Raw genomic sequence first — 24,122 nt, 5'->3', positions numbered from 1 at the left:
GTGAGGTCAGACGGCGCTGGCAAATCGCGCCCAGGATGTAGAGCTGGCTGTTCCCGACGGCGCGTCTGACGCTAAATTGGGTGGGGTAGAGAGTAGGGGGCGGTAGTCGGGGGTGGTGGGAGAAGGAGGAGGCGGCGAATCACTTATAAATGGCGCCCAAGCAGGACCCGAAGCCTAAATTCCAGGAGGGTGAGTGTGCAGCTTTGGGAAAAGGGACCTAACGGTGCACGGGAGGGAGGCTGACTCGGAGCTGTTGAGGTTTGGGGGTCGGGGTCGGCGTGGCTCGCGGCCTGGGGAAACTGCGGGCCTTGCTTTGTGGGGGAGGGGGGAGGCGCATTGCGGTGGGTAACTTCAGTGCGTCATCTGGCGACAGTGCTTCGTGGCGCGAAAGCGAGCCTCCGGCACAGGCAAAGCCGAGGGATCCCCGTGCGTGTGGCAAAGCCTCGTCGCTTGTTTGTTTTTCTGCGAGCAGAGAAAGTCTATTGTAGGGAGGTGCCCGGCGGGCGAGCGATGGCGACGGTTAGGAAGTGATGTGGCGTGGGGGAGGGGAGCAGCGACAGCCCATCCCCGCGCTTAACTCTCGGCCATCGGCCGCGCGGGTGACTGTGGGCTGAAGGTTCGAGGCTGTTGGACAAACTGGAGCTACCTCAGCGTTCTGTAGAGTTGTACTGTAGGAGGACACGGGGGGTGGGCTGTGCGCCCCGCGGCGGGAGAACTGCGTTATAAAATGGCCGCGGCAACATGGCCGCGCCATCATGGCTGCCGGCGTCTCGCAGCTACGCGCAGCTTCGGGCCAGATGGAGCGCCCCCTGGCATGGAGATCACGCTCATTGCCTCCTCTTGCCTCTTGAGTGATGGGTGGGGACAGAAAAAAAAAAAAAAACAGGAGCCGCCCGAGCGAGTTCCTCGGCTCGCTGTTGCCTGAGGGCATCGTTTTGCTGGTTTTGGAGTGCTCTCCGGAGCCGTTGTTCGTGAAAACAATTTTCAGTTCCTCCTTAGGGCGTTTCCGTTTAGAGGTCCTTGGCCTCGTCATTTTTAAATACAGTAGTTGCTTGACTGGTTGTAATAGTATTCGATTAATGGCGATTTGAAAGCTAACGCTTATTGGCTTTGATGAGAACAGTGTTGCTGAACTACGGTACTGACAGTGGAAAGCAGTTACTCAGTTCTCACAACTCATTCTGTCGAGGTGGTTTATTTGGTATACTAAAGGGAATAAAACTATAAGCATAAAGAGGAACACTTTAAACTTTTTACTGCTAGCAATGTCTGTATGTGCTTGTTATACATGCTGGGTCCAGTTTGCATAACAAGTCTCAAGTGCCACCAAATAGAAACGTTTTACTAATCGATGTACATAAGAGAGTATTCCAGGGGTATTTTAGTGCGGCCTCTTAATATTTTTCTCCCACTTTGAGAAGCTGTGACCATTCATTGTTTTTCTAGGTGTTTTGGAGGAAGCTTTTTGTTTTTTGTTTTTTTTTGAGACAAGTCTTGGTATGTAGCCCCAGCTACTGTATTGATCTTCCTTGTCTTAGTCTTTAGAGTACAGCAGCTAAGTCTTGTTTGCCGTATCCTGTATGTTCGCTCAATATTATGTAATTATAATGACACTTAAAATAGTTTTGAGGGGCTGGAGAGACCAAGTACTTCCTAAGGCAAGCATGAGGACCCGAGCTTGGAACCCTAGCAAGCAGTTTTAAAAGCTTGTTTACTTCCGGTAGTGTTGGTGTGCACGTTAATTCAAAACATTCAGGAGGCAAGGGAGGGTGGAACTCTGGGTCTGAGGCCATCCTTGATACTTAGAGCTACTTAGGACATCCAGACTATACAGAAACTCCTTTGCGTGTGGGGGGGTGGGTGTGTGTGTGTGTGTGTGTGTGTGTGTGTGTGTGGTGTTGCTCTATACCCAGCAGGGGTTGGAGGGGTGGAGAACTGCAGCAGCAGGTAGATGTAGAGCTCTGTAGCTCATTGGCCGGCAGCCTACCAATGTGTGAGTTAAAGTGAGAAGCTGTCTAAAAAAGTGAAGAGTTAGTACTGTGGCAGATATTAAACTGGTTGGCCCTCACTTGGAGAAAGATGGTGTACCCTGTAGTTTTGCTAACTCTACTAAGTTGTTTTCCTTAGTAATGCCATGTTTTAGGTATCAAAGCATGCCAAGAGGCTCGTAGGCTTCTCCAGGTTGTCAGAACAAACACAAAAGCGTAATCCTTGCTTGATGTTAGAAACTAGAAATCAAGAATGGTTGTTTTGAAAGAAATGCTTTCTTTCTGAAGGAGACAGTGCCAAAGTGAGGTGGATAAAGGTAAACCAGAAGGATGGTGTTGGTGTAGTTGGAGAAGAGTAGAAACAAAGGCTAGGTTGTGAAAGCCTGGTAAATCTCTGCTTTACCATTATTTTCCAGCTGTGGATTCCAGGTGTAGCTGGGTGTGATACCTAAAATTCTGTCCAGCATTACAGAAGCAGAGGCAGGAGGCTGACCAGCCCAGGGGTACATAAAATGACCCTGTCTCAGAAAACAAAACCAAACCGAAGAAATCCAAGCTAAGATATACGGGTATCTTTTTAAAATTGTATAAAAGACATGTTCAGTCCTCACCTTGGCTAATTCATAGGGCCCATGTGGTAGAGGTAAAGAACTGTCTCCCACAAGTTGTCATCTGACCTCCACATATTTACAGTGGCATGTATACATACATTTACTCCCCGCCCCACAGTAGATAAAAACCAGAGAACGTCCAGAAAGGAAACTGTGTTGATTGGATTATTTTGAAATCTTGGTAGAATTTTGACAGTGAAAGGTGGTAAATATACATTTTGTGTATGTGTATGTGTGTGTAGGAGTATCCTCAGAAGCCAGAAGAAAGCATTGAATTCCCAGGAACTGGGGCTGCTGGGAATGGAACTGTTTCTCAGTCCCCTGTAGGTGTTTCTTAAGTAATTAATTAGCCCAGGGCAAGATTTTTGTCCTTTGAGACTAGAGTGGGTCTGAGGGTGGAGAACTGCCTTTGTAATTTGTCCATTCCACTTGTTTGACTGGTGTACACCATTTAGCTGTGTGTGTGTAAATTTTCATTATTCAAGGAACCTTACTTATTAGTGTAGCTTTTAGCTGAAGTAGCCAATTTAAAAAAAATATGTATTTCAGAGTAGCTTAAAGATACTTGGAGTGAAATCAGTAATCACAGATCTGATCTTAGTGCTTCTGTTTAATAGAATGTTTTACCCACTTACTTGGGTCTTACCTCTAGACTGTTGGAAAAGAAAGCCTGGTCAATTATCCATCTTAGCCCCATTCAGGGGCTAAGGATGAATTTGAAGAGTGCTTCTATAGCATATACAAATTTGGATACAGAATCATTAGATACGGTGGTAGGTGGTAGGTGTGTAATCCCAGGACTACTTTCACATGTTCACTCTGTTCATGGGTAGTGAACAACATATCACTACATTTTTACACACTTGTTTCTGCTATCTGGATTCTGTTATGTGAACACTCACAAGGAGTTGGCTCTCTTTATTGCTTACTGGGAAGAAAAGTACAAAAAAGGATTCAAACATTTGATTACCTGTGTGTCCCTTATGAATGTGAAATGCTTAGCATACAACAGAGCCAGCAAATAGATGCTTTAAGGGCCACATATAAGAGTGAGGAAAAGGTTTCATTCACCAGGTAGCCTTGGCTGGGCCATGTAGAACAGACCAGCCTTGAGATCTACCAGCCTTTGCCTCCTGAGTGCTGGGATTAAAGTTGTGTGCCACCATGGCACGCTCATAATTTATATTTTTATATTTTATAGTATACTTTTTAATGGAGTTTTTCCAGCATAAGACCAGTAGATTAAGTTTTATAGTCACATACCTGACCCTATTGGATATTTCAGTTGCTTGAGATGTGTGAAAAGCAAATAGACTGATTAATGTGTGAGATAAACTTCTGCTATCATCATGTGGGATCAGAGAGTCCAGAAATCACCTAACTTGGTTGAGCACAAATGGCTTCAAATCTTTAGTCAGATTTTATTTGGATTTGCAAGTGCTGATTACATTGGGTTTAAGTTTCCAGTGTTAGGATTGTTTCTGTTGCTCATTGAAACAGCCTAGCTTTCAGAATACTGAGGAATAAACATAGGTAGGATAACTTAAACTAAAAACAACTAACCATTCCATCTCTCATGTATGCAATCAAATTTTAGTGTGTAGAAAGAGTATTCATTAAAAGGGAGTGGGGGGGGATGGGGATTTAGCTCACTGGTAGAGCACTTGCCTAGGAAGCGCAAGGCCCTGGGTTCAGTCCCCAGCTCCGAAAAAAAGAACCAAAAAAAAAAAAAGGGAGTGGAGGTCAAAGTGACTAAACTTAAGATACTTGGAGAAGAACATTTTCAAAGTTCTATTTTCAGATAATTACAACAAGTGAAATAGCCAAACATTATCCCATTAAGTAACTGCAGTAGAATTTATTAGGTGATTAAATATAAATTTAAGTTGGTTGTTGTTGACCTTAGACACTAAGAATATGGTAAAGCTTGTTCTGAAGTGTTCATGTATAGTCTTAACTGTTTTTCCTACTTTTGCTGGGATTATTAGCAAGTGTAGTGACTCTTGGAGTTGCATCTTTCTGTGTGCCAGAGGACTCACAATTAACCTGCCTTTTCACGTTCTTTTCCAGGCGAGCGAGTGCTGTGCTTTCATGGGCCTCTTCTTTATGAAGCAAAGGTATGGAACCTGCTTTCTTTTGAGAAGGTGACCAAAAAGGTTGGCTAGATTACGTATTTTCTTACTTGATATGTAAAAGTTATTTCATTTTTTTCATAGATTCATAAATTTCCCATCTCATTTTGAGTTTATTACTGCTTGGTGGATTGAGAAAGTTCAGACTTTTCTACTCTTCTGACTTTTCTAAACTTAGTAAAAGCTTTTTGGTTGGAAATAGCATTTAAGTGATAGGTGAAGGTTTGTTGGTTATAACAGTTTATATAATAACCTCAGCAGAAAACAATATTGTATGTTTGTAAGCACTTGTACAGATAATATTTGTGCTACCTCATGGGTGGAGGTTAGAGGACAACCTCGAGTGCCAGTCTTTTCCTGCTTTGGGACCGTCTCTTTGTTGTCCTTATACATGCCTATCTGACCTTCAGATTTCCTGTGATTTTTATCAACTTCCATCTCAGTGTAGGAGCGGCAGGATTATGAGTTTAGGGGAGTCTATTGCATGGCAAGCACTGCTATTCACTGAGCCATTTCCTCAGTGTGTGTGAGCATGTGTCTATCTCTTTATGTCTGTCTGCTTTTGATACTTGAGTTTTACAGTTGCTCAAGGCTGGCCTTGAACTAACAGCAATCATCCTCAACCACTCATGCTGAGGTCTCTGGGATGGTTGTCATACACATTTAACTTCCCCATGGTTACATGGTTAAATTTGAATGGTAAACTTATAATCCTGAGTAAAGGAGGCTCTTTTCTTTTCATCAAGTGCTCCTCTTATATAAAGACTTCAAATTTAACCAGAGATACCTCATACATTCATTCCCAACACTCAATAGGGGTAGGTAGGGGGTAGGCAGGGGCAGGAGGATATCCCTGTCCCAGCCTGGTCTACAGAGCGAGTTCCTAAACAGCCATGGCTATACGGAGAAACCCTGTCTGAAAAAAAAAAAAAAAAAAACAAAAATCCCAAGGATAACAGAAAAATGCATTTATTTTTATTAAAAACGTTTGTAGCACTCAGGATTAAACCCAGGGCTTTGCAATGCTTGGAAGAGGGCTACTACTGTAGTTACATCCTTATGCCCTGTACAACAAACATATGAGTCTAAAATTATTTTTACTAATTTATTTCTTAGGACTTTTGGTAGTCTTTAGGTTGGGATATCATTTTAGTAATGAACCTGGATTTAAACATTCCAGCCATTTTTGTCTTTGAGCTCTCCCGTGACAGAACACTTCCCTAGCCGTTTGTTTTTTTGAGACAGGATCTTGCTATATAGAGCTCAGATTGTTCTCAGTCGAAAGGTAGTTCAGACTTTAAATCATATTCTGGGTTGGGATTACAGGCATTTTTTTTTTTTTAAACATTTTTGGGCTGGAGAGATGATTCAGCTGTTAAGAACCCTGATTGCTGGGGGAGGGTGGTAATGCGGGGGAGGATGGGGAGGGGAACACCAATATAGAAGGGGAGGGGAAGGGGTTAGGGGGATATTGGCCCGGAAACCAGGAAAGGGAATAACAATCAAAATGTAAATAAGGAATACTCAAGTTAATAAAGATTTAAAAAAACAAAACAAAACAAAAAAACCCTGATTGCTCTTCCAGAGGTCCTGAGTTCAATTCCCAGCAACTACATGGTGGCCCACAACCATCTGTAATGGGATCAGATGCCCTCTTCTGGTGTGTCTAAAAAATAGCTACAGTGTACTCACATACATATAATAAATCTAAAGTAAAAAGGCTTACTTTGTTGCCGTAGTCCTGGAACACCACTCTTTAGACCCAGGTGTCTTGAACTGCCTCTGCCTTCTCAGGGCAGACTGGGATTAATTGTAAAGGTGTGCCTGGCTAGGCGTTTACGGATTGAATTGAACACGAAGGCTGCTGATCCTTGCCTACCATGACTGAGGCGCTGAGTTCAATCCTCAGTACTGTCACCACTGCCCCTGAAGGAAACAAAATAAAAACACCCACACATGGAATCTGAATGCTGGCACAAGCCTATGGCTAGGCTACTTGGGAAGTTGAGAGAGAGATTACTTGGGGTACAAAGTTAAGGGTGGCCTGTGCAATTTAGTGAGACCAAAAAGTCTCACAAAGTAGTAAACAGGGCAGGGGACAAAGCTCTGGCAAAGTGGTTTCCATGAATGAAGCACTGACTTAGTCCTCAGTACAGAAAACAAAAGCCCAGCATCTCTTTGTCTTTCTCTCCCTCTTATCACACACACACTCACACACACAGACATATACTATACGTGTGTGTGTGTGTGTGTGTGTGTGTGTGTGTGGTGTTTAGAAGCAGTTTCTGCAAATTTCTAGGAATTTTATTGTATGAAATACTGAAAGTGGTGTTCATTCCCCGTGTTTTGAATGTACACTTGTTTATAACTGAGTCCTTTTGATGATCGAGTATGGTTTCCATTGTTGATTTGTTGAGTGAACTTTCAGCAGTCATCTGAACTGGCTATTTTTCTTTGGCAGCAAAATACTCTAGTGAACATTTTTTTAAATGGTGATTGGAGAAACTTATTGTTTGCTTTGCCTATAGTGAACACCCTTAAATCCAGTCAGATAATCATCACTTGTCATGGTGACTTTCCTTTAATGTTTTTTTTTTTTTTTTTGGCTGAATTTAAGAGTACTTTAAAAACTTAATTTTAAAAAATCAGCATAGTATCATTCATTTACTGAGAAGACAAGTTTTTTTTGAGATTTTTTTTTTTTAAATGCAGTTCTTAACTGGAGTTTGCAAAACAAAAATAGCTTTTCTTCACCTTGGATAGCAGATCTAGCCTATCGATTTATAGTAACTTCTTATTAATACTGTGTATTTTAAATTGCAGTTTTGTAACTATAGAAAGGTATTCTCAGCACTAGATTTTAAAATCAAATTGGCTAACAACTCTCAGTTCTCAAAGGTGTTCTGAAAGTTACAGTATCAAGTAGTTCAAACAGTGTAATTCTTCATAGTAAAAAGAGCACCTCTGTCATTAGGATGCAAATTTGCTTTTGCCTAAGAAGTGGTAAGATTATGTGTATACCAAACAAAGACTTATTCTTTTTTATTTCAGTGTGTAAAGGTTGCCATAAAGGACAAACAAGTGAAGTATTTTATCCATTACAGTGGCTGGAATAAAAAGTGAGTATTATATTTTTAAAAGCATTTTGTCTACTCTTGTAACATACACATTGAAGCAAGAAAGAGTCATTTTTAGTATGATGAAACTATGATGAACTAACCATTTTATATGTATTTGATTCTTGGCAATATTTCATGTATTTTGTATCTAGTGGTTATACTTGACCAACTGTCTTGGTTCAATTATGGGTGGATGCATGTTTTAGGATGGTGTAAATTTTTGGCCTGAGCACAAACCAAATGACTTATCTCATGCACAGTTAAACTCAAAAATTGTTGTAGAAAAGGGGGGGAAATGTTTTAAAAATGACAGTTTATAAACCCATTTTATGAAGTTTTGAAATATAATGCTATTAACAGAAAGTAGATTCATGTGGCTCATCATAAAATTTACAGAATTTAACCTTCTAGTGGCCATTGGAGCTCTTTGTCAGTAGTGTTCTCTTTGGGACCCAAAAGTAACAGCACCTAATAAATTATCCAGGCCTTTTTTTTTTTAAGATTTATTCATTTATTATATATAAGTACACTGTAGCTGTCTTCAGATACACCAGAAGAGGGCATCAGATCTCTTTACAGATGGTTGTGAGCCACCATGTGGTTGCTGGGAATTGAACTCAGAACCTCTGGAAGAGCAGTCAGTGCTCTTAACCACTGAGCCATCTCTCCAGCCCTATCCAGGCCTTTTTTGGTGTTTGGAATTGAATGGATTATTATTTTTACTAGGGAAATCTAAAATCATTTTTATTATTGATCTTTTGTACTTTTGGGATGGCGTTGCAAGGAACTAGCTGTTCAGGAGTTACTTTCTGAACTCGTAATGTGATGTCTTACTTGACACCCAGAGTCTGGTACCTGGGAGCAGATGCCAACTGTTAAGATGGTTGGTACTGGGTTGGGGATTTAGCTCAGTGGTAGAGCACTTGCCTAGCAAGGGCAAGGCCCTGGGTTCAGTCCCCAGCTCCGGAAAAAAAAAGAAAAGGGAAAAAAAAAAGATGGTTGGTACTCTAGATGGAAGGGGGTGGGGGGTTGTTGTTGGTTTCTTTTTTTTCCCTGTTAAGTTTCCTGGCCCTATAACTTTGGTCTAAATTACAGTTTAGAGTTCTTGTCTGAGTAGCCAGCCAGTCAGTTCAGTTAGTTTGTTAAAATAGGCTAATACTTGTGGGTAAGAAATACTGAACTTTTAACTTACTTGATTAGTATAATTGTAGAAAGGCCACAATTCCAAATACATGGAAGCATATTTTGATAACTTATAAACAAAGTGTTTTTAGTAATGGTTAGTAGGTCAGTATTTCAGGATGGTGCCAGTATTAAGGAATGGGGAGCTGGATGTGCTTGCACATGCCTTTAATCCCAGCACTTAGGAGGTAGAAGCAGGAAGATCTCTTGAGTTTCAGACCAGCCAGAACTGACCCTGTCTTTAAAAAAAAGCTATAAATTTTGGTTTTTAAGTTGATTGTAATATCTAGGAAGCTGACTTTTAGGCTTCTAAAGTAGCTCCACATTAAGAAATGAATTAAAGGGCTGGAGAGGTGGCTCGACTACTCTTCCAGAGGTCCTGAGTTCAATTCCGCAACCACATGGTGGCTCACAACCATCTGTAAAGAGATCCGATGCCCTCTTCTGGTGTATCTGAAGACAGCCACTGTGTACTTATATATAATAAATGAATAAATCTTTAAAAAAAAAAAAAAAAAGAACAGGCTGCTCTCATCTTATTAAAAAAATGAATTAAAAACTGAATTTCTGTCTTATAGTTTATGAGGCTTATATTTGTTGTTGATATTTTGCTAATATCTAGCTAAAATAATGTGTAATAGACTCTTTCCTATAGGAAGTAGAATGTCTTTATGCATACCAGGGATGGGAAAGTTAAAAGTCCGTATATATAAAGTATGAAAGGAAAACATGAAGCTCATCCATGGGCAGGGTCTACTTCCCCTTTCCTTTAATAACTGAATACAGCTTTCATGTTTCACTCTTGTATATTAGGTATTTTGTATAAAATTATATGTGGATATATATAGTATATCCATGTCATTATCTCTACATTAGGTAACTTTTGCTGTAAATTGTGAAACTAAAAGCCACCAGTTTTCTAGTTTTACTTTTTCATAAAGTTTTTCCTTTGTTGGATTGCGGATCATGACAGCAGTGGTAGTGTTATTTAGAGCTTGTTCTCTTGGGAAAATAAGGAGGGGGAAAATGGCCATCGTAGACATTGTTTGACTGTCGTTCTTAGGAGTGATGTTTAAGTGTACTGAGGGGAATTAAGATAACATAGGTGCCTTTCATGGTTGGCTTGCTAAACGTTCCATTTTAACCTTTGGGAAGTATTTTAGAAATGCTTTTTTATTTTTTTTTCTTTGTAGCTACTGGAACTTTGAGTAATCTTTCTGCCTCTGGAATGCTGAGATTACAGGCTTGTACACCACAATCAGCTCTAGAGAAAGTTTTAAAACCATTTCAGAGGAGTGTTCTTTAAATGGCTGTAAAGTATACTACGTGTATATAATTTTATCTGTGGGTTTGACTTTTGGGATTAGTCACAACTACTTTGGAAAAATACGAAAGTTACATGTTTGATCTATATTTAAAAATTTGAATAGCCCTTAATTATTAATTTAGTAGAGATTCTCAGAATGAAGATAATTGTTTTTGTTTTGTTTTTTTTTCATTTTCATCAAGGATTTTTAGCTCTTTGCTTATAAACTCTTGAAATGACTTGGTAATTGGATATTGGTCCAAGTGCTTGTTTAGATGTGGTTTACATCTGAGGGGGATGGAATTTCTAAGGTTTTAAGGTTTAAAAGCAGTTAAAAGTTAGCACCTTTTGACTTGGGGAGAATAGGAATTATAATTTAAAGAAAAAAGATCTTCATCAGTGTGTTGCGGGGGAGGGTTCAGTGGTAGAGATCTTTCTTGCCCAGCATGCATGGAGCCTTGGGCTTAGTCTCTAGTACTCACCTAACCTATCCCCAAGAGAAGAAAAGAGAGAAATCAAAAACAACTGTTTGTAGAACACTTCTATTCATTTATTTAGAAACTGTGTCTTTTTTTTTTTTTTTTCTTTTTTCTTTTTTTCGGAGCTGAAGACTGAACCCAGGGCCTTGCGCTTGCTAGGCAAGCGCTCTACCACTGAGCTAAGTCCCCAACCCCGAAACTGTGTCTTAATATGTAGCCCTGGCTGGTCTAGAGCTTGTTGTATAGACCAGGCTGACCTGGAATTCAGATTTACCTGTTCATACTTCTAGGGTGCTGGGATTTAAAGTATACACCACTATGCCTCGCTGTAGGACACCTTTTTAAATACCCTGGTACAGCAAAATAAATTGTAAACTGGAATTTTTTAACATTACTTTAAATTCATTTTTAAAAATCACAGATACTAAGATATTTCTAAATTTTCAAAAAAATCTTACCAGAATTTGTTGACACAGACATTAAATTATTCCATTTGTAAATGAATCTTGATAAAGCTTAAGCTAAATTCTGCACATAGTTACTGAGATTACTTTGTACTATGCTGTCTGTATCAGAAGTGCTGTGAGGCCCAGGCGCTCTGAAAAATCTTTGAAGACACGTGAGGATATTGTAGCCCTTTTTCCTGTTCCTGAAGGAGCTCCCTCAGTACACCACCCCCTCCTGACCTCTAGGTAAATGCATGTTTTAAAGTTTTCTTTAGGAAATCATGTTGAGGAATGTTTTTTTATTTATTTTCCTTTTGGCTATACTCTATATAAGAGGTCAGAGGTGGGAATCATTAAGTAAAAGATTACTTCAAGTATACACTTGATGGTGTCACTAATGGAGCTCCATCAGCAGGAGAAAAGACCAGTTTTGCTCAAAAGTTAGTTTGCTTCAAAACTTCAGCATTCCATCAGAAAGTTTTGTTTTCCCATACATGTCAGCAAAAGGCTTGTTTTGTGAGATGCCAGATAGACACATGAGCTTTTAGAAAGCTTCTAGTCATCCTTGTAAATTGGAATGCTCCCTTTGAATAGATGAAAATGAACAATTGGGGTATCTGAAAAACTATTCTAGGCCTTTAGTGTATAGACTTAGTCGAGTCATCTAGGTGGTGAGTATTATGGAGTTTATTATGTGTTCCCAATGCACCCTTTAGCATGTGTGAATTGTATAACAAGACAGTGCTGTAATTCTGAAAGGGTAATAATAACCAAGAGACTCTTAAGTGATTTATTTTTAGACCATTTAAAATGAATAATCTACATACATAAAGTTTATATTTGAAATGCTACTTCTCACTAGAACACACTTTGCCTAGATTTTTCCTTTAAGAATGGATTTGCAGGTTGGGGATTTAGCTCAGTGGTAGAGCGCTTGCCTAGAAAGCACAAGGCCCTGGGTTCGGTCCTCAGCTCAAAAAAAAAAAAAGAATGGATTTGCAGTGCCAGCTTCTAAAATTATTTTAGAAGCATGGTTTGTGAATTCCTGTAATTAGAGAATTTGGAATACTGAGACAGGAGGACTACCATGAATTCAAGGCAAAGTTGGGGCTCATTTAAAAAGGTCTCAAAAAACTAGGGTTGACAGGATGGCTCAGTGGGTAAAAGTACTTGGCACCGAGGGTGAAGACCCAAGTTGGAGTCCGTGGTCTACGTGGTGGAAGAATGGACTCCTAAAGCTGTTCTCTGGCCTCCATACACACAAACGTGAGAAGGACAAAACCAAACATGTAGTTAGTGCAGGGGAGGCCAAAGTTTAACTCCTAAATCCTCAAAAGTTATCTTGGAAGAAACCCTAAACTGTATTAAGAATGTACCTCAGTGCTATTTTAACTTGTCTTTTTCAGTTGGGATGAATGGGTGCCAGAAAGCAGAGTACTCAAGTACGTGGACACCAATTTGCAGAAACAGCGAGAACTTCAAAAGGCCAATCAGTAAGTTTGACGTGAAAAATGGATTTTGAGATTTTTGGACAGGGAATGAACAAAACGGGGTCATGTTGACTCCTCACTCTCTACTTTTTGTAAAATGATCCTTGGTACTTGTAAGTTCCAATGTTTAAACTTGATTTCAAATACATATTATCAGGGTAAAAAATATTGCATCATTTCTGAGTATGTGTTCTAGCAGAAGAACATCGTGTTGGAAATTATAGATATCTTTTTTGTTTTTTTCCCTTTTTTTATTTATTTATTTTTTTGGAGCTGAGGACCGAACCCAGGGCCTTGTGCTTTCTGGGCAAGCGCTCTACCACTGAGCTAAATCCCCAACCCCTATAGATACCTTTTTAACTCATAGCTTTTAAACCTCTTCTTGGGTACCATAGAAGGCACAGTTAACTGATGGAGAAACAAAAAGAGATATTCCCACTAATTAATATCTGAAAACACATTGAGGAAAAGGGACCAGAAAAATTATCTAAAGGGTAGTTATTACATTTGATTTTTATAATACTTAAAAGATTAAAATTATAATATGGAATCAAAAGAAAATATTGGAACTGCTAGTGAGTTCCCAATCAGGCATAGCATTAGAGTTTTCCGTTTCTGAGATCATATATTAGTCAATTTGTATTAAATTGACTTTAGTAATTTTTCATTCATTTATTCCTTTGCATGTGGGCATGGGTTTGCCATGATGAGATCGTGCCGGTTGGAGTCAGTTTTTCTTTCTTAAATGTGGGTTCTAGGTCAGTGGGCTTGGTAGCATTTGTAGCACTTTGACCTCTTGGGCTCCATACTTGGGTTCGTTTGTTTTTCTTTTTTTAATCTTTTGTTTGATTTCTGTAGGCCTTTATTTTGGTGTTTATTTTATATATATGAATATTTTATCTTTTATATATGGGCACTGCATGTGTGCCTGGTACCTGAGGAAGCCAGAAGAGAGGTAATCAGATCCCCTGGGGTTACAGATGGCTGTGGGCCACCATGTGGGTGCTGGGGATCAAACCCAGGCCTTCTACAAGAAGAAGGAGTGCTCTAAACCTCTATGCCATCTTCCCTAATTTGGGGGGGGGGCAGCGGTGCGTTTGTGTGCATGCATGCACACCAGTAGATGGTATCAGATCCCATGGGACTACAGTCATACGTAGCTGGGAGCAGCCAGGTAGGTCCTGGGAATTAGGGTCTCTGGAAGAGCAACCCAAGTAAGTATTCTTAGCTGGAGAGCAGCCCTGATTTCACACTTTCTGTGGGAACTTATATTTTAAGACATTTTAACTCTTAAGTACAGCATAGACAATTTGGAACATTCTGAAAGTCCACTTATACTAACTAACAGATAGGCTTTTGTCACTGTACAAGTCTTGCTGGCTGGGAACTTATTACTAAGTAGACCAGGCTGGCCTTGACCTCACAGGCATCCATCGCTTCTGCCTCCAAAGTGCTGGGATTAAAAGTGTTTGCCACCATACCTGGCTGGGAAGCTCAGTTTAATAGAAATTCTAGGTGAAATCAATCAGCTTTAGTTTTTCTTAGATAAGTATAATGACTTTCTGACATTATTTTTGAAGGGAACAATATGCAGAGGGCAAGATGAGAGGGGCTGCTCCAGGGAAGAAGACATCTGGTCTGCAACAGAAAAATGTTGAAGTGTAAGATACTCTTTGCTTAAATATTGCATACTGCTTTATGGGTATAATTTAAATTTACTTTTTATCATAATACATATTTTGTTTCTAATGGAAGCTTTTAAAAGTGTCAGTGAAATTCTTAATTCTCAGATATCAGCTTATTAAGGAAATGTAAATTGTTTTGGCAAGGATTACTTTCTTAGTAGTGCTAAAAATACATGGGTAAAATGAGCGTGAGAAAGAAAAGTATAATTTGTTAACTCTGGATTGTAAGGCTTCTTGGTAACCATAATGTGAAAGTCAGTGTACACTGATCTCTAAAGGTTATGTAACTGAAAATGAGTATAGTAAGGTGACCAACTACATGATCCTTTTTTTTTTTTTAAAGATTTTTATTTATTTTACGTATGTGAGACACTGTAGAGTGAGTACATTGTAGCTGTCTTCAGACACATCAGAAGAAGGTTTCAGATCCCATTACAGATGGTTGTGAGCCACCATGTGGTTGCTGGGAATTGAACTCAGGACCTCTGGAAGAGCAGTCGGAGCTCTTAACCACTGAGCCATCTCTCCAGCCCCCAACTACATGATCTTAAATATTAGTTATACAAAAACATAGGGCACAACTATTATTGAAGGATGAGTTTTGTGTTCATGGTTATAGGGCCACTCGGTGGAACATGGGCAGCCTTACTAGTGGCCATACTCCTAAAGGAAAATGGCTTGTCTTCCTCAGCAGCCCTGAACTGCCAGTGGCTCCTCAACTATAGGGCAGGATCTCATGGGCTCTTCAGTTCCTGCTGGAATGTTGGCTTGTACAAGTAACTCTAGTACAACTGTCATGTCCAGAAGTCAGCATTTCATGGCACTTTTTCCCTCCTGCTTTTACATTTGTTCCCTGAGCTCCTGGGTCTACAGCCCAGGTCCTGTGTGGAAAAGCAGCCAGTGTTCTTAATGACTGAATCATCTCTCCAGTCCCCTAGCATATGGTTTTAACAGTTTATCTTTTAAGTACATATATACTTATAAATTTTAGCACTAGAATGCAGAACATTAGCAATTACTGTATGAATTCTACTGTATAATTGAACTGCTTGCATATATGTTTAATAGGTAGCATGTAGATAATATAAGCAAGACTGTTTAGGAATCCTTATTAGGAGGAGTCATTAGAATGAGTGGTTTTAGATTAGTTGAGTAGTGATTCTCATATTATGGTACAGAGCTTGTGTATTAAGGATTAAGTATAAGATTCCTTTTGGTTACCATGAATCATTAGCATGTATGTATATGCAAGTGAAGAAGTTCTTGATTTAAAGACTAGCTTCATACTCAAGAGATCTGCCTGCCTCTGCTTTTCCAATGTTGGGGTTAAAGATGTGCATCACCACATCTAGCCTTTTGTTGTTAAAATTATTTTTTGGACCTTTAAATTGATGTGTATATGCGGTTGTGTGTTCACAAGTGTGCAGGTCCCCACAGGGACAGGTGGATCTGAGTTCAAGGCCAGCCTGGTCTATATAGTGAGTTTCAGGATGCTAGAACTGCATAGTGAGACTTTGTCTCTAATCATCATCATCATCATCATCATCATCATCATCATCATCATCTAAAATCAAGATTAGTGTTTTGGGAAGCAGACTTAAAATATAGTCACTGATAATTTTACTGGGCCATTTTTCTCTGAATTTACCATTCAAAGAATTGGAACAGTTTTTATGGAGTAATTTTTGTTTTTTGCTCTTTCCAGGAAAACAAAAAAGAACAAACAGAAAAGTAAGTATAAATGTTCTTAAAATTGACCTATTAATATTTCGGTTGTGAGTTCACTCTATGAAACTGACACTGGGACAGTATGTGGCTTAATGACCTCAAGTAGAGGTCTCAACAGAGTTTGTAGATAAGGACGGAGTGGTTTTTATCTTGACTGCCTGAAAAGATGTAGTTGTTTTCACTGCCTGCTTTAGTCTTAGGGAGATAGCCTTTTAAATATGTTATTAAATATTTCCTAAGTAAAGTGTTAAATAAGTTTTTATTTTTATTTTTTTTTTTTAAGAAAAACTATTCTATAAGTTGGATTTATTAAATATCTGTAATGGGGAGAAATTAAGACACTCTTTACATTAAGAATTTGTTAGTTAGCCAGTACCACCCCCGCCATTCTTAAACGTTTTGTAGCACCTGGAAATGGAGATGGTGGCAGTACCAGTGAGACACCTCAGCCTCCTAGGAAGAAGAGAGCCCGGGTAGATCCAACCGTTGAAAATGTGAGTTTTCATCTTTTCTTCTGGCAGGCTGTCCTAAAGGCCCTGATGATCCTTCTCTACTTCCTCACTCTCTTCCCTTCCAATATTTATGTTTGAGACAGGATCTTGCTGTGTAAATGGCTAGTCTCTGCCTCAGATTTCCAAATGCTGGGGTTACTGGCACACGCTACTAAAGTGCAGAGGCAGGTTCTGGTCTAGTAACTGAAAAATAAAAATGTCTTTAAATAAAGATAAGCCTTGTTAGCTGTGCCTAGTGGGGCATGCTGTTACTTCTAGGACTCAGGAAGCAGAGACAGACAGATCTATCTTGTGAGTTTGAGGCTAGCCTTGTCTACATATTGAGTTCCAGGACAGTCAGAGCTACATAGTAGGACCATGTCTAAATGTCTAAATGGGGTGGGGTGGAGAAGAGAGAAAGTCATGTTTGGTATAAGCATTTGGATATCAAGAGTAAATGTGAAGAAGCTGTTAAGCTGTATTAATTGAGAATATTCCATTTCCAAAAGAGGAAAAGGAGTCCTAATAACTCAAGACCATAATTTTTTTCTTGACTATATGATTTCATGTATTTGTTCGCCTACAGAGCCCCACCCCCTATGGCAATTCCTTCTTTTGAGTGGTTCCTTCAAGGAATTAGTGTATACCTGATATCTTAAAGATCAAAAGAGAAGCAAAAAAAGTTTGCAATACCTTTCTTTGCCTTTCTTCTTTAGGAAGAAACATTCATGAACAGAGTTGAAGTTAAAGTGAAGATTCCTGAGGAGCTGAAACCATGGCTTGTAGATGACTGGGACTTGATCACCAGACAAAAGCAGGTACCTTGAGAATGACATGGGGAGCGCTCAGAGTCTTATGATAAACTGTTATAATCTTGTTTTACAGGTGTTTAGTTTTTGCCTGCATGGCATGACCTATGTGCAGTGCCTGTGGAGGGCATTGGGTCTCTTAGAGCTGGAGTTGTAGGTGATTGTGATCCAGCACACAGAGTGGCGCTGGGAATTGAAACTTGGATTCTAATGCTCTTCATTACTGAGCCATCTCTCCGATCCCTTAAAATTTTGTTGATGATTAAAAAAGTTAGAAGTTTGCTGGAGCAGAGCTCTCCCAAAAAAGCTAGTAGACAAAGGAGATATGTGAATCTTCTGTCTTAATGTTGTCACCATTAGAACATTTATACATGTCCTCATAATGGAGTGTAGTAGAAAACATATGACAGTCATTGCCTACAATTGATCCTGAATGTAATTAGGGTCCTAGGTTTAATTAATCATTTGCAGAATGTGAAAAAAAATTCCCTGTGGGAGAGATGGAGACAAACTGACCTTGTCCTTAGATAGATAGAATATATGCCAATAGCAGAACAGCCGGCAAACAGGTGAGGCTTTGGGGTTTACAGATGGATGGTGGGTTGCTTAGAGAATTGTGCCCAATTCAAAAGTAGGTACACCACTGAAACGCCCACCGCTAAGGAGCCCATGACTCAGCAGAGCTGCTTGTGAATATGTTGCATCCCTGCAGCTCCAGCTTAGGTGCTGGGGACACTGGGTCATTTAAATGTCAGTTTTCTGAGTCTTGTTTACTTATTACTTAGTCTTAGGAGCCTCTCCTTCCCTCTGAAGAAACATGTTCAAAATCTAAAGACTTTATAAACTGTTCTCAGAACAATCCAGAAAAACTTGAATGTTACTAAGAGTTGGCTTCTCTAAGTTCAGATTTAGAAGCTCTAGACAAACTATTTAAATTGACAAATGGCAAGTGCAGTGGGAATGAATGGTGGGGATGAGAATAATGTTAAAGATTGATGAAATTTGAGATTCATGGACATAGTTGGAATTTGGTTGATGTTATTTGGCTGGATTATACATTACATCTCCCTGCAAGGTATTTGTAATCTTGAACCCATTTATCAGACTTTCTGTGCCTCATCTACTCATTTTGGAAGGAATGTAATTTTTATAAACATTTGTATTCAAATTTTTTGCCTAGCTTTTTTATCTTCCTGCCAAGAAGAATGTGGATTCCATTTTGGAGGATTATGCAAACTATAAGAAGTCTCGAGGAAATACAGATAATAAGTAAGTGCGCCCTTTCTGAGGATACACAGAGTACTCAAGCACTCTTAGGTGTAGCTGAAAGTATGCAGTAGGTACTTCACAGGCATTAGGAGTTTTGCTATTTTGATGCTGGGTAGTGGTGGTGGTACGTACCCTTGATCCCAGCACTTGAGAGGCAAAGGTAGGAGGATCTCTGTGAGTTTGAGGCCAGTCTGATCTACAGAGTGAGTTTCAGGACAACCAAAGTTACACAAACCCGGTCTTGAACCTCACTCCAAACCTTCTATTTTGAAATTGTAAATGCCTTCTTAATTTTTATATAATTTTAAATGGGTTTTAGTTGTTAAGTCTTAGCCAGGGTTGGGGATTTAGCTCAGTGGTAGAGTGCTTGCTTAGCAAGCGCAAGGCCCTGGGTTCGGTCCCCAGCTCCGAAAAAAAGAAAGAAAGAAAAAAAGTCTTAGCCATAGTTCCTTACCTTTATATTCCTCAGAAAGGAAATCTTGTGAAACTAATGTTTTTGTTCTTTCATCAGGGAGTATGCTGTTAATGAGGTTGTGGCGGGGATAAAGGAGTACTTCAATGTAATGTTGGGCACTCAGCTACTCTACAAATTTGAGAGACCACAGTATGCTGAAATTCTGGCCGATCACCCGGATGCACCCATGTCCCAGGTGTATGGAGCGCCACACTTACTGAGATTGTTTGGTAATAAGACTTAAGAAAAGTGACCCCCCCCCCAAACCTTTAGTAATTGAGTTTTTGGCCTGTACTAAATGACTGAGAGGTAAAGTAACTGAAACATGACTGTTTCGGTTTGAATCTTTAGTTAAATTTTCTTTTTTCTCCCCCTTCTTTTAAATTTTTATTATTTAATGTATATGAGTACACAGACAAAGAGAAAAGAGAGGGCATCAGATCCCATTACAGATGGTTGGAGCCACCATGTGGTTGCCGGGATTTGAACTCAGGACCTCTGGAAGAGCAGTTAGTGCTCTTAACCACTGAGCCATCTCTCTAGCCCCTAAATTTTCATTTAAAAGATTTAAATACCAAACCTTTTTGCAAAAAAATTTTTGAAAAATCATTAAGACTGGGGAGATAACTCAGTTTATAAAATCTAAGTGTGAGGATTTCTCCATCCTCCCAAATTCACAAAAAAAAAAAAAAAAAGAAGCTGGATGTAGTGGTACATACTTGTCACCCAGTACTGGGTAGGCAGAGGGGGAACATTCTGGATTCTCATTGGCTGCCTTGACCTAGTTGGTGAACCCTAGTCCAGTGAGAGAGGTACTCTGTCTTTAAAAAAGGGTAGGTTGCACTTAAAGACACATTCAAAGGGTTTTGTTTGTTTGTTTGTTTGTTTAGCTTAGAAGACACACAAAAACATCTAGTTTTATGGAGTCAGTGACAGCTCACTTTATACATAGTTAATACATGTTACAGTGCTACTTTGACTATAACTAACTTAATTCTTTGTTAAATAGTGCGAATTGGAGCGATGTTGGCCTACACACCTCTAGATGAGAAAAGCCTTGCTTTATTACTGAACTATCTACATGATTTCCTCAAGTAAGTTTAATTGAAATCACAAACAGTTGGGATAGTTACATAAAGTGTGAAAGAATAGATTAACGTGAATTATACTAAAATAATGTATTTGTACAGATGTCAATAAGGCAATAAAACTATAAATAGCATATATAGGAATCTTACAGATGGAGAGTAAACTTGTAAATGCTGTATGGGAAATGATGGAGTGACTAGACCTCCAAGCTATTAAGACCATGAGAACGTTGATTTTGTAGTTTTACAGTTAGAGTAGAAAGATTAAATTGGTCAGGGCAGCAGTAATGTTTAAGATGTCTCATGCCTGTCAAAATTGATGCAGGATATTTGTAAGTTAAGCCATACTCTTGAGTTGATGCCTGTCTCAAAAATAATGCCCAATGATATTATACAAGTATAGGTTAACAATAGTTAACTCATCACATTGAATTTAAAAGATTGAAGAAATGGTGAAGTAGTTCTAGGTCCAATATGTTAGAGGACATTTTTATAATAGGGAAGAACTTAAAATGGCAGCTTTTGAGAGTGATAGGATTCTGTAAATATACTAACAAGAATACTACTGTTTAGCACTCTGAATTGAAGAAGAAATTAGCTGTAGAAGTATGCAGTATTCTGATTCTTGTTTAGAGAGAAACATTTCAATTTGAAAAAGACTGGAACTTCCAGAATATGGGTCATAGCTACTGTGGGTTACTTCTTAGACTTGGTATTGGAGGAAAGGATTGGAGTGTTTGTTTAGGACCCTTTTTCTACAGTGGTAAATATTTCCTTCAGACTCCGATTTTGTTGACAGTATAGAATTGAGCTACTGTTTCACATTGTGCATACCATTATTTCAGATTTGAACTTGAAATATGTTTGTAGACAACCTTGTACTTAATTGAAGTCTTAAAAAGCTAAAGAAAATTACTGTTTTAGGGTAGTGCTACTATAGTAGGATAGCCATTCGTGATTCCCTAGGGATAAGGCAGCTGTCCCTGTTTTTGGTGTTTTGTTTTGTTTTGTTTTGTTTTGTTTTGTTTTGTTTTGTTTTCCCTCTCCTGGAGCTGAGGACTGAACCCAGGGCCTTGCGCTTGCTAGGCAAGCGCTCTACCACTGAGCTAAATCCCAACCCCCTGTCCCTGGTTTAATAGAGAATAACTTGAGGTGCATTTTTGTCTGTTAATGTAATCTTAGTGGATTGTATTTTAGCGATGTGGTTGTTCAGGGAAACAATGATTTATGGTTAGTATCTGTAACTTTTAACATTTTCACAATGAATGAACAATTTTCTTTTTAGGTACCTGGCAAAGAATTCTGCAACTCTGTTCAGTGCCAGTGATTATGAAGTGGCTCCTCCTGAGTACCATCGGAAAGCCGTGTGAGGAGTGTGCTCTCTCACTCGTGCTTGGATCTCTGTAAACAGTTTGGTTCTTAGTCCTTCTCTTGTACAAATGATGTACTTTGAAGACCGTTAGTGTATAACAGAGTTGATGTTTGTTTCCTGTTTGATTTTAAACAGAGAAAATAAAAGGAGTTAACTGCTCCTTTTTTCTTTCTTTTTTTCATTTCAAAGTTTCTACCAGTGTATCAGTGATGGACAACGGAGAGACATGCTGTAGAGTGTTTGCCTAGTTGACAAAGCTGCTTTTGAATGCTGGTGGTTCTGTTCCTTTGACACTACGCACTTTTATAATATGTGTTAATGCTCTATGACAAAATGCTCTGACTCCCTAGTGCCAAAGGTTCCCTTCAGTGTGTATAACTGAACACTCATCCATCTGTGCTCTTTTTTTTTTAAATGGTGCTTAAAGAGCCCATCCTTTGCAAGCTCATCCATGTTGTTCCTTAGGCATTTTATCTTTGCTCAATTGTTAAAGAATGGTGGCTTGTTTTCATGGTTTTTGTATTTGTGTCTAATGCACGTTTTAACATGATAGACGCAATGCATCGTGTAGCTACAGTTTTATGGAAAAGTCAATCTTGTAGGAGTTGTTTTTCAGATCTTCAATAAATTTTTTCTTTAAATTTCAAGAGATTGTGTGTCCGTGTTATAAAGACCATGGCACATTGTATATTGTGATTAGAAGTTGATTGCTTAGGGAGCTGGCTAATTATCTGGTCGTTTATGGAGTGAAAAGCTTACTTGGAAGCGGAGTAGACTACTGGTCGTAGGATTTTGTCGTCCTGTGTCCTAGTAAAAGGCAGATGTCCGCATGATAGTGTCCTTTATTTGGATTCTTGGTAGTTTTGAGCTTTGGGGGCATTTTTTTTTTTTAAATCTGTGTAAAAATTGCTGTTAGTGTTGTTTAAGGCATTTCTGTGAAAAATGTGCTAAAAATCAGTATGAAATGTAGCATTATGATATTTGAAAAGGAAAGCATTGTTATCTTTAATAGAGATATCAGTGATTTGGATCTAGGTACAGAATATTGGGGAAGGTTCAGATGGCAAGATCTATGTGAGTAGTATAGGAATAAGAGGGATTGAGAGTAAGGTAAGTGATGGAACGGCGTGAGCTCATAGTCTTGAGCTGTAGTAATATTTGAGTACATGTTAAAGATTTCCTTGTGGGGTGGAAGATAGTTTTCTGTTAATTACTTATTGAGTCTTGGGTTCAATTCCTAGCACAGAACGGGGAATAAACCTGTTTTTTTGGTACATATAAGGAAGTTGGGGGACAGTGGTGTTTTCCTGTATTTAGTGCCTGTATATAGACTATTGTTTTTAATCTAGAGTAGGGTTAGGGGGGTTGCCACACTGCACATGTGAAGCTGGTTGGAGGACAACTTTTTAAGAAAGTTTACCCCTTCCCCCTTGTACATGATTCTGGGGATTGAACTCAGGTTGTCAGGCCTTTCCCTGCTGTTCCCTGGACCCAGTGGTGTATTGTAGTTCTATTCAGTCACAGTAGGTTTATGAGTCATTTAATTTATGCAACTGTATGTCTAAGTTTGAATTTTTTTTTATAGAAGCACCTGTGCTCAAAGCTTTTTTGTTTTAGGACTTTTATTTTGTTAAAAGTAATTGGCTAGGTATGATTAACACTGGGAAGTCAGAGGAAGGAGGAACTCAAGTTCTGAGGACATCCTGGTCTAACACATCAAAGTAAAGTAAGACCTTTTCTTTCATTCGTTTAGACAGAATTTCTCTATATAGGCCTGGATTTGGACTCACTCTGTAGATCCTTTGGCTCCTAAGTGCTGGAATTAAAGGCATGCACCCCCACTGCCCAGCCCATTCCTGTATTAATCCAAAGCATGTTTGTTGGTAAGACAGAACTGGGAAAGTGGCTCTTAGCCCTGAAGACTCAGTTACCCAAGTTTGAACCCCAGAACATAAATCTAACTCTTGTATAGAGAGAAGGTAGAGACAGGTCATCTACCAGCAGAAACAAAAGGCTTTAGCAAAGTAGAAGCAAGAATCAACTACTAGACTCAAAATACAAGGGAAAACAACAAAAACCCAAGAAATATAAGCTAAAAAATGGCTGTTTTAGTCTTGGAGTATGAGGCATACTGACCCTGAGTCTACAGTATCTGCTGCTGTTGAGACCAGGATAGGAGGGCCACTCGAGGCCAGTGTATAGAGGATCCCCATCCAAAGATGAAAAGCTCACTCTACAAGTTATGGCTTGAGACTAAAATGACCCTCAGGAATTTGTTAACATTTGATCTCTAGCTGGTAGCACTGCTTAGGAGACCAGTCTGGAAGAAGTAGGCCCATCCAGGTTGACTATCCCTCCTGCCATACTCTGCTGCTTGACCTGCCAGTAAACAGGTGGTACCACAAGTTCCTGCCACCGTGAACTGAACAGTCCTAGTCTCTATGCTTCCCCTGTCTCTCTGAACTGTATGCCT

General features: G+C 39.3%; 1 protein-coding gene across 3 annotated transcripts; it reads left to right on the top strand.

The window, feature by feature from the left end:
• The first annotated feature begins 9 nt into the window (after window positions 1–9).
• Morf4l1 (mortality factor 4 like 1) lies at window positions 10–22,298 on the top strand. 3 transcript variants are annotated; one of them, XM_032917503.1, is made up of 13 exons: window positions 81–189; window positions 4,670–4,716; window positions 7,783–7,850; window positions 11,396–11,509; window positions 12,670–12,756; window positions 14,334–14,414; window positions 16,144–16,169; window positions 16,572–16,660; window positions 17,374–17,475; window positions 18,647–18,735; window positions 19,247–19,419; window positions 20,199–20,283; window positions 21,563–22,298. In XM_032917503.1, the coding sequence occupies exons 1-13, from the start codon at window positions 150–152 to the stop codon at window positions 21,645–21,647; spliced, it is 1,086 nt and encodes a 361-aa protein (XP_032773394.1). In that variant the 5' UTR covers window positions 81–149; the 3' UTR covers window positions 21,648–22,298. The 3 variants fall into 3 exon arrangements, with proteins under 3 accessions (XP_032773395.1, XP_032773394.1, XP_032773393.1); XM_032917502.1 differs by having other exon boundaries at window positions 11,393–11,509; XM_032917504.1 differs by lacking the exon at window positions 11,396–11,509 and having other exon boundaries at window positions 10–189.
• Window positions 22,299–24,122: the final 1,824 nt, after the last annotated feature.

The sequence above is a fragment of the Rattus rattus genome, chromosome 12 (genome assembly GCF_011064425.1).
Source record: "Rattus rattus isolate New Zealand chromosome 12, Rrattus_CSIRO_v1, whole genome shotgun sequence".
NCBI lineage: Eukaryota > Metazoa > Chordata > Mammalia > Rodentia > Muridae > Rattus > Rattus rattus.
Note: the sequence above shows the minus strand (reverse complement) of the source record. Positions and strands in the feature narration are given on the sequence as shown.

Bases quoted from the DNA above. Each gene is read 5' to 3' on its own strand.
- Morf4l1 (XM_032917502.1), top strand. From the start codon at position 150: ATGGCGCCCAAGCAGGACCCGAAGCCTAAATTCCAGGAGG. The intron at 4,717-7,782 runs GTATGGAACCTG...TTTTTATTTCAG, and splicing joins CTCTTCTTTATGAAGCAAAG to TGTGTAAAGGTTGCCATAAA. The intron at 17,476-18,646 runs GTACCTTGAGAA...TTTTTTGCCTAG, and splicing joins TGATCACCAGACAAAAGCAG to CTTTTTTATCTTCCTGCCAA.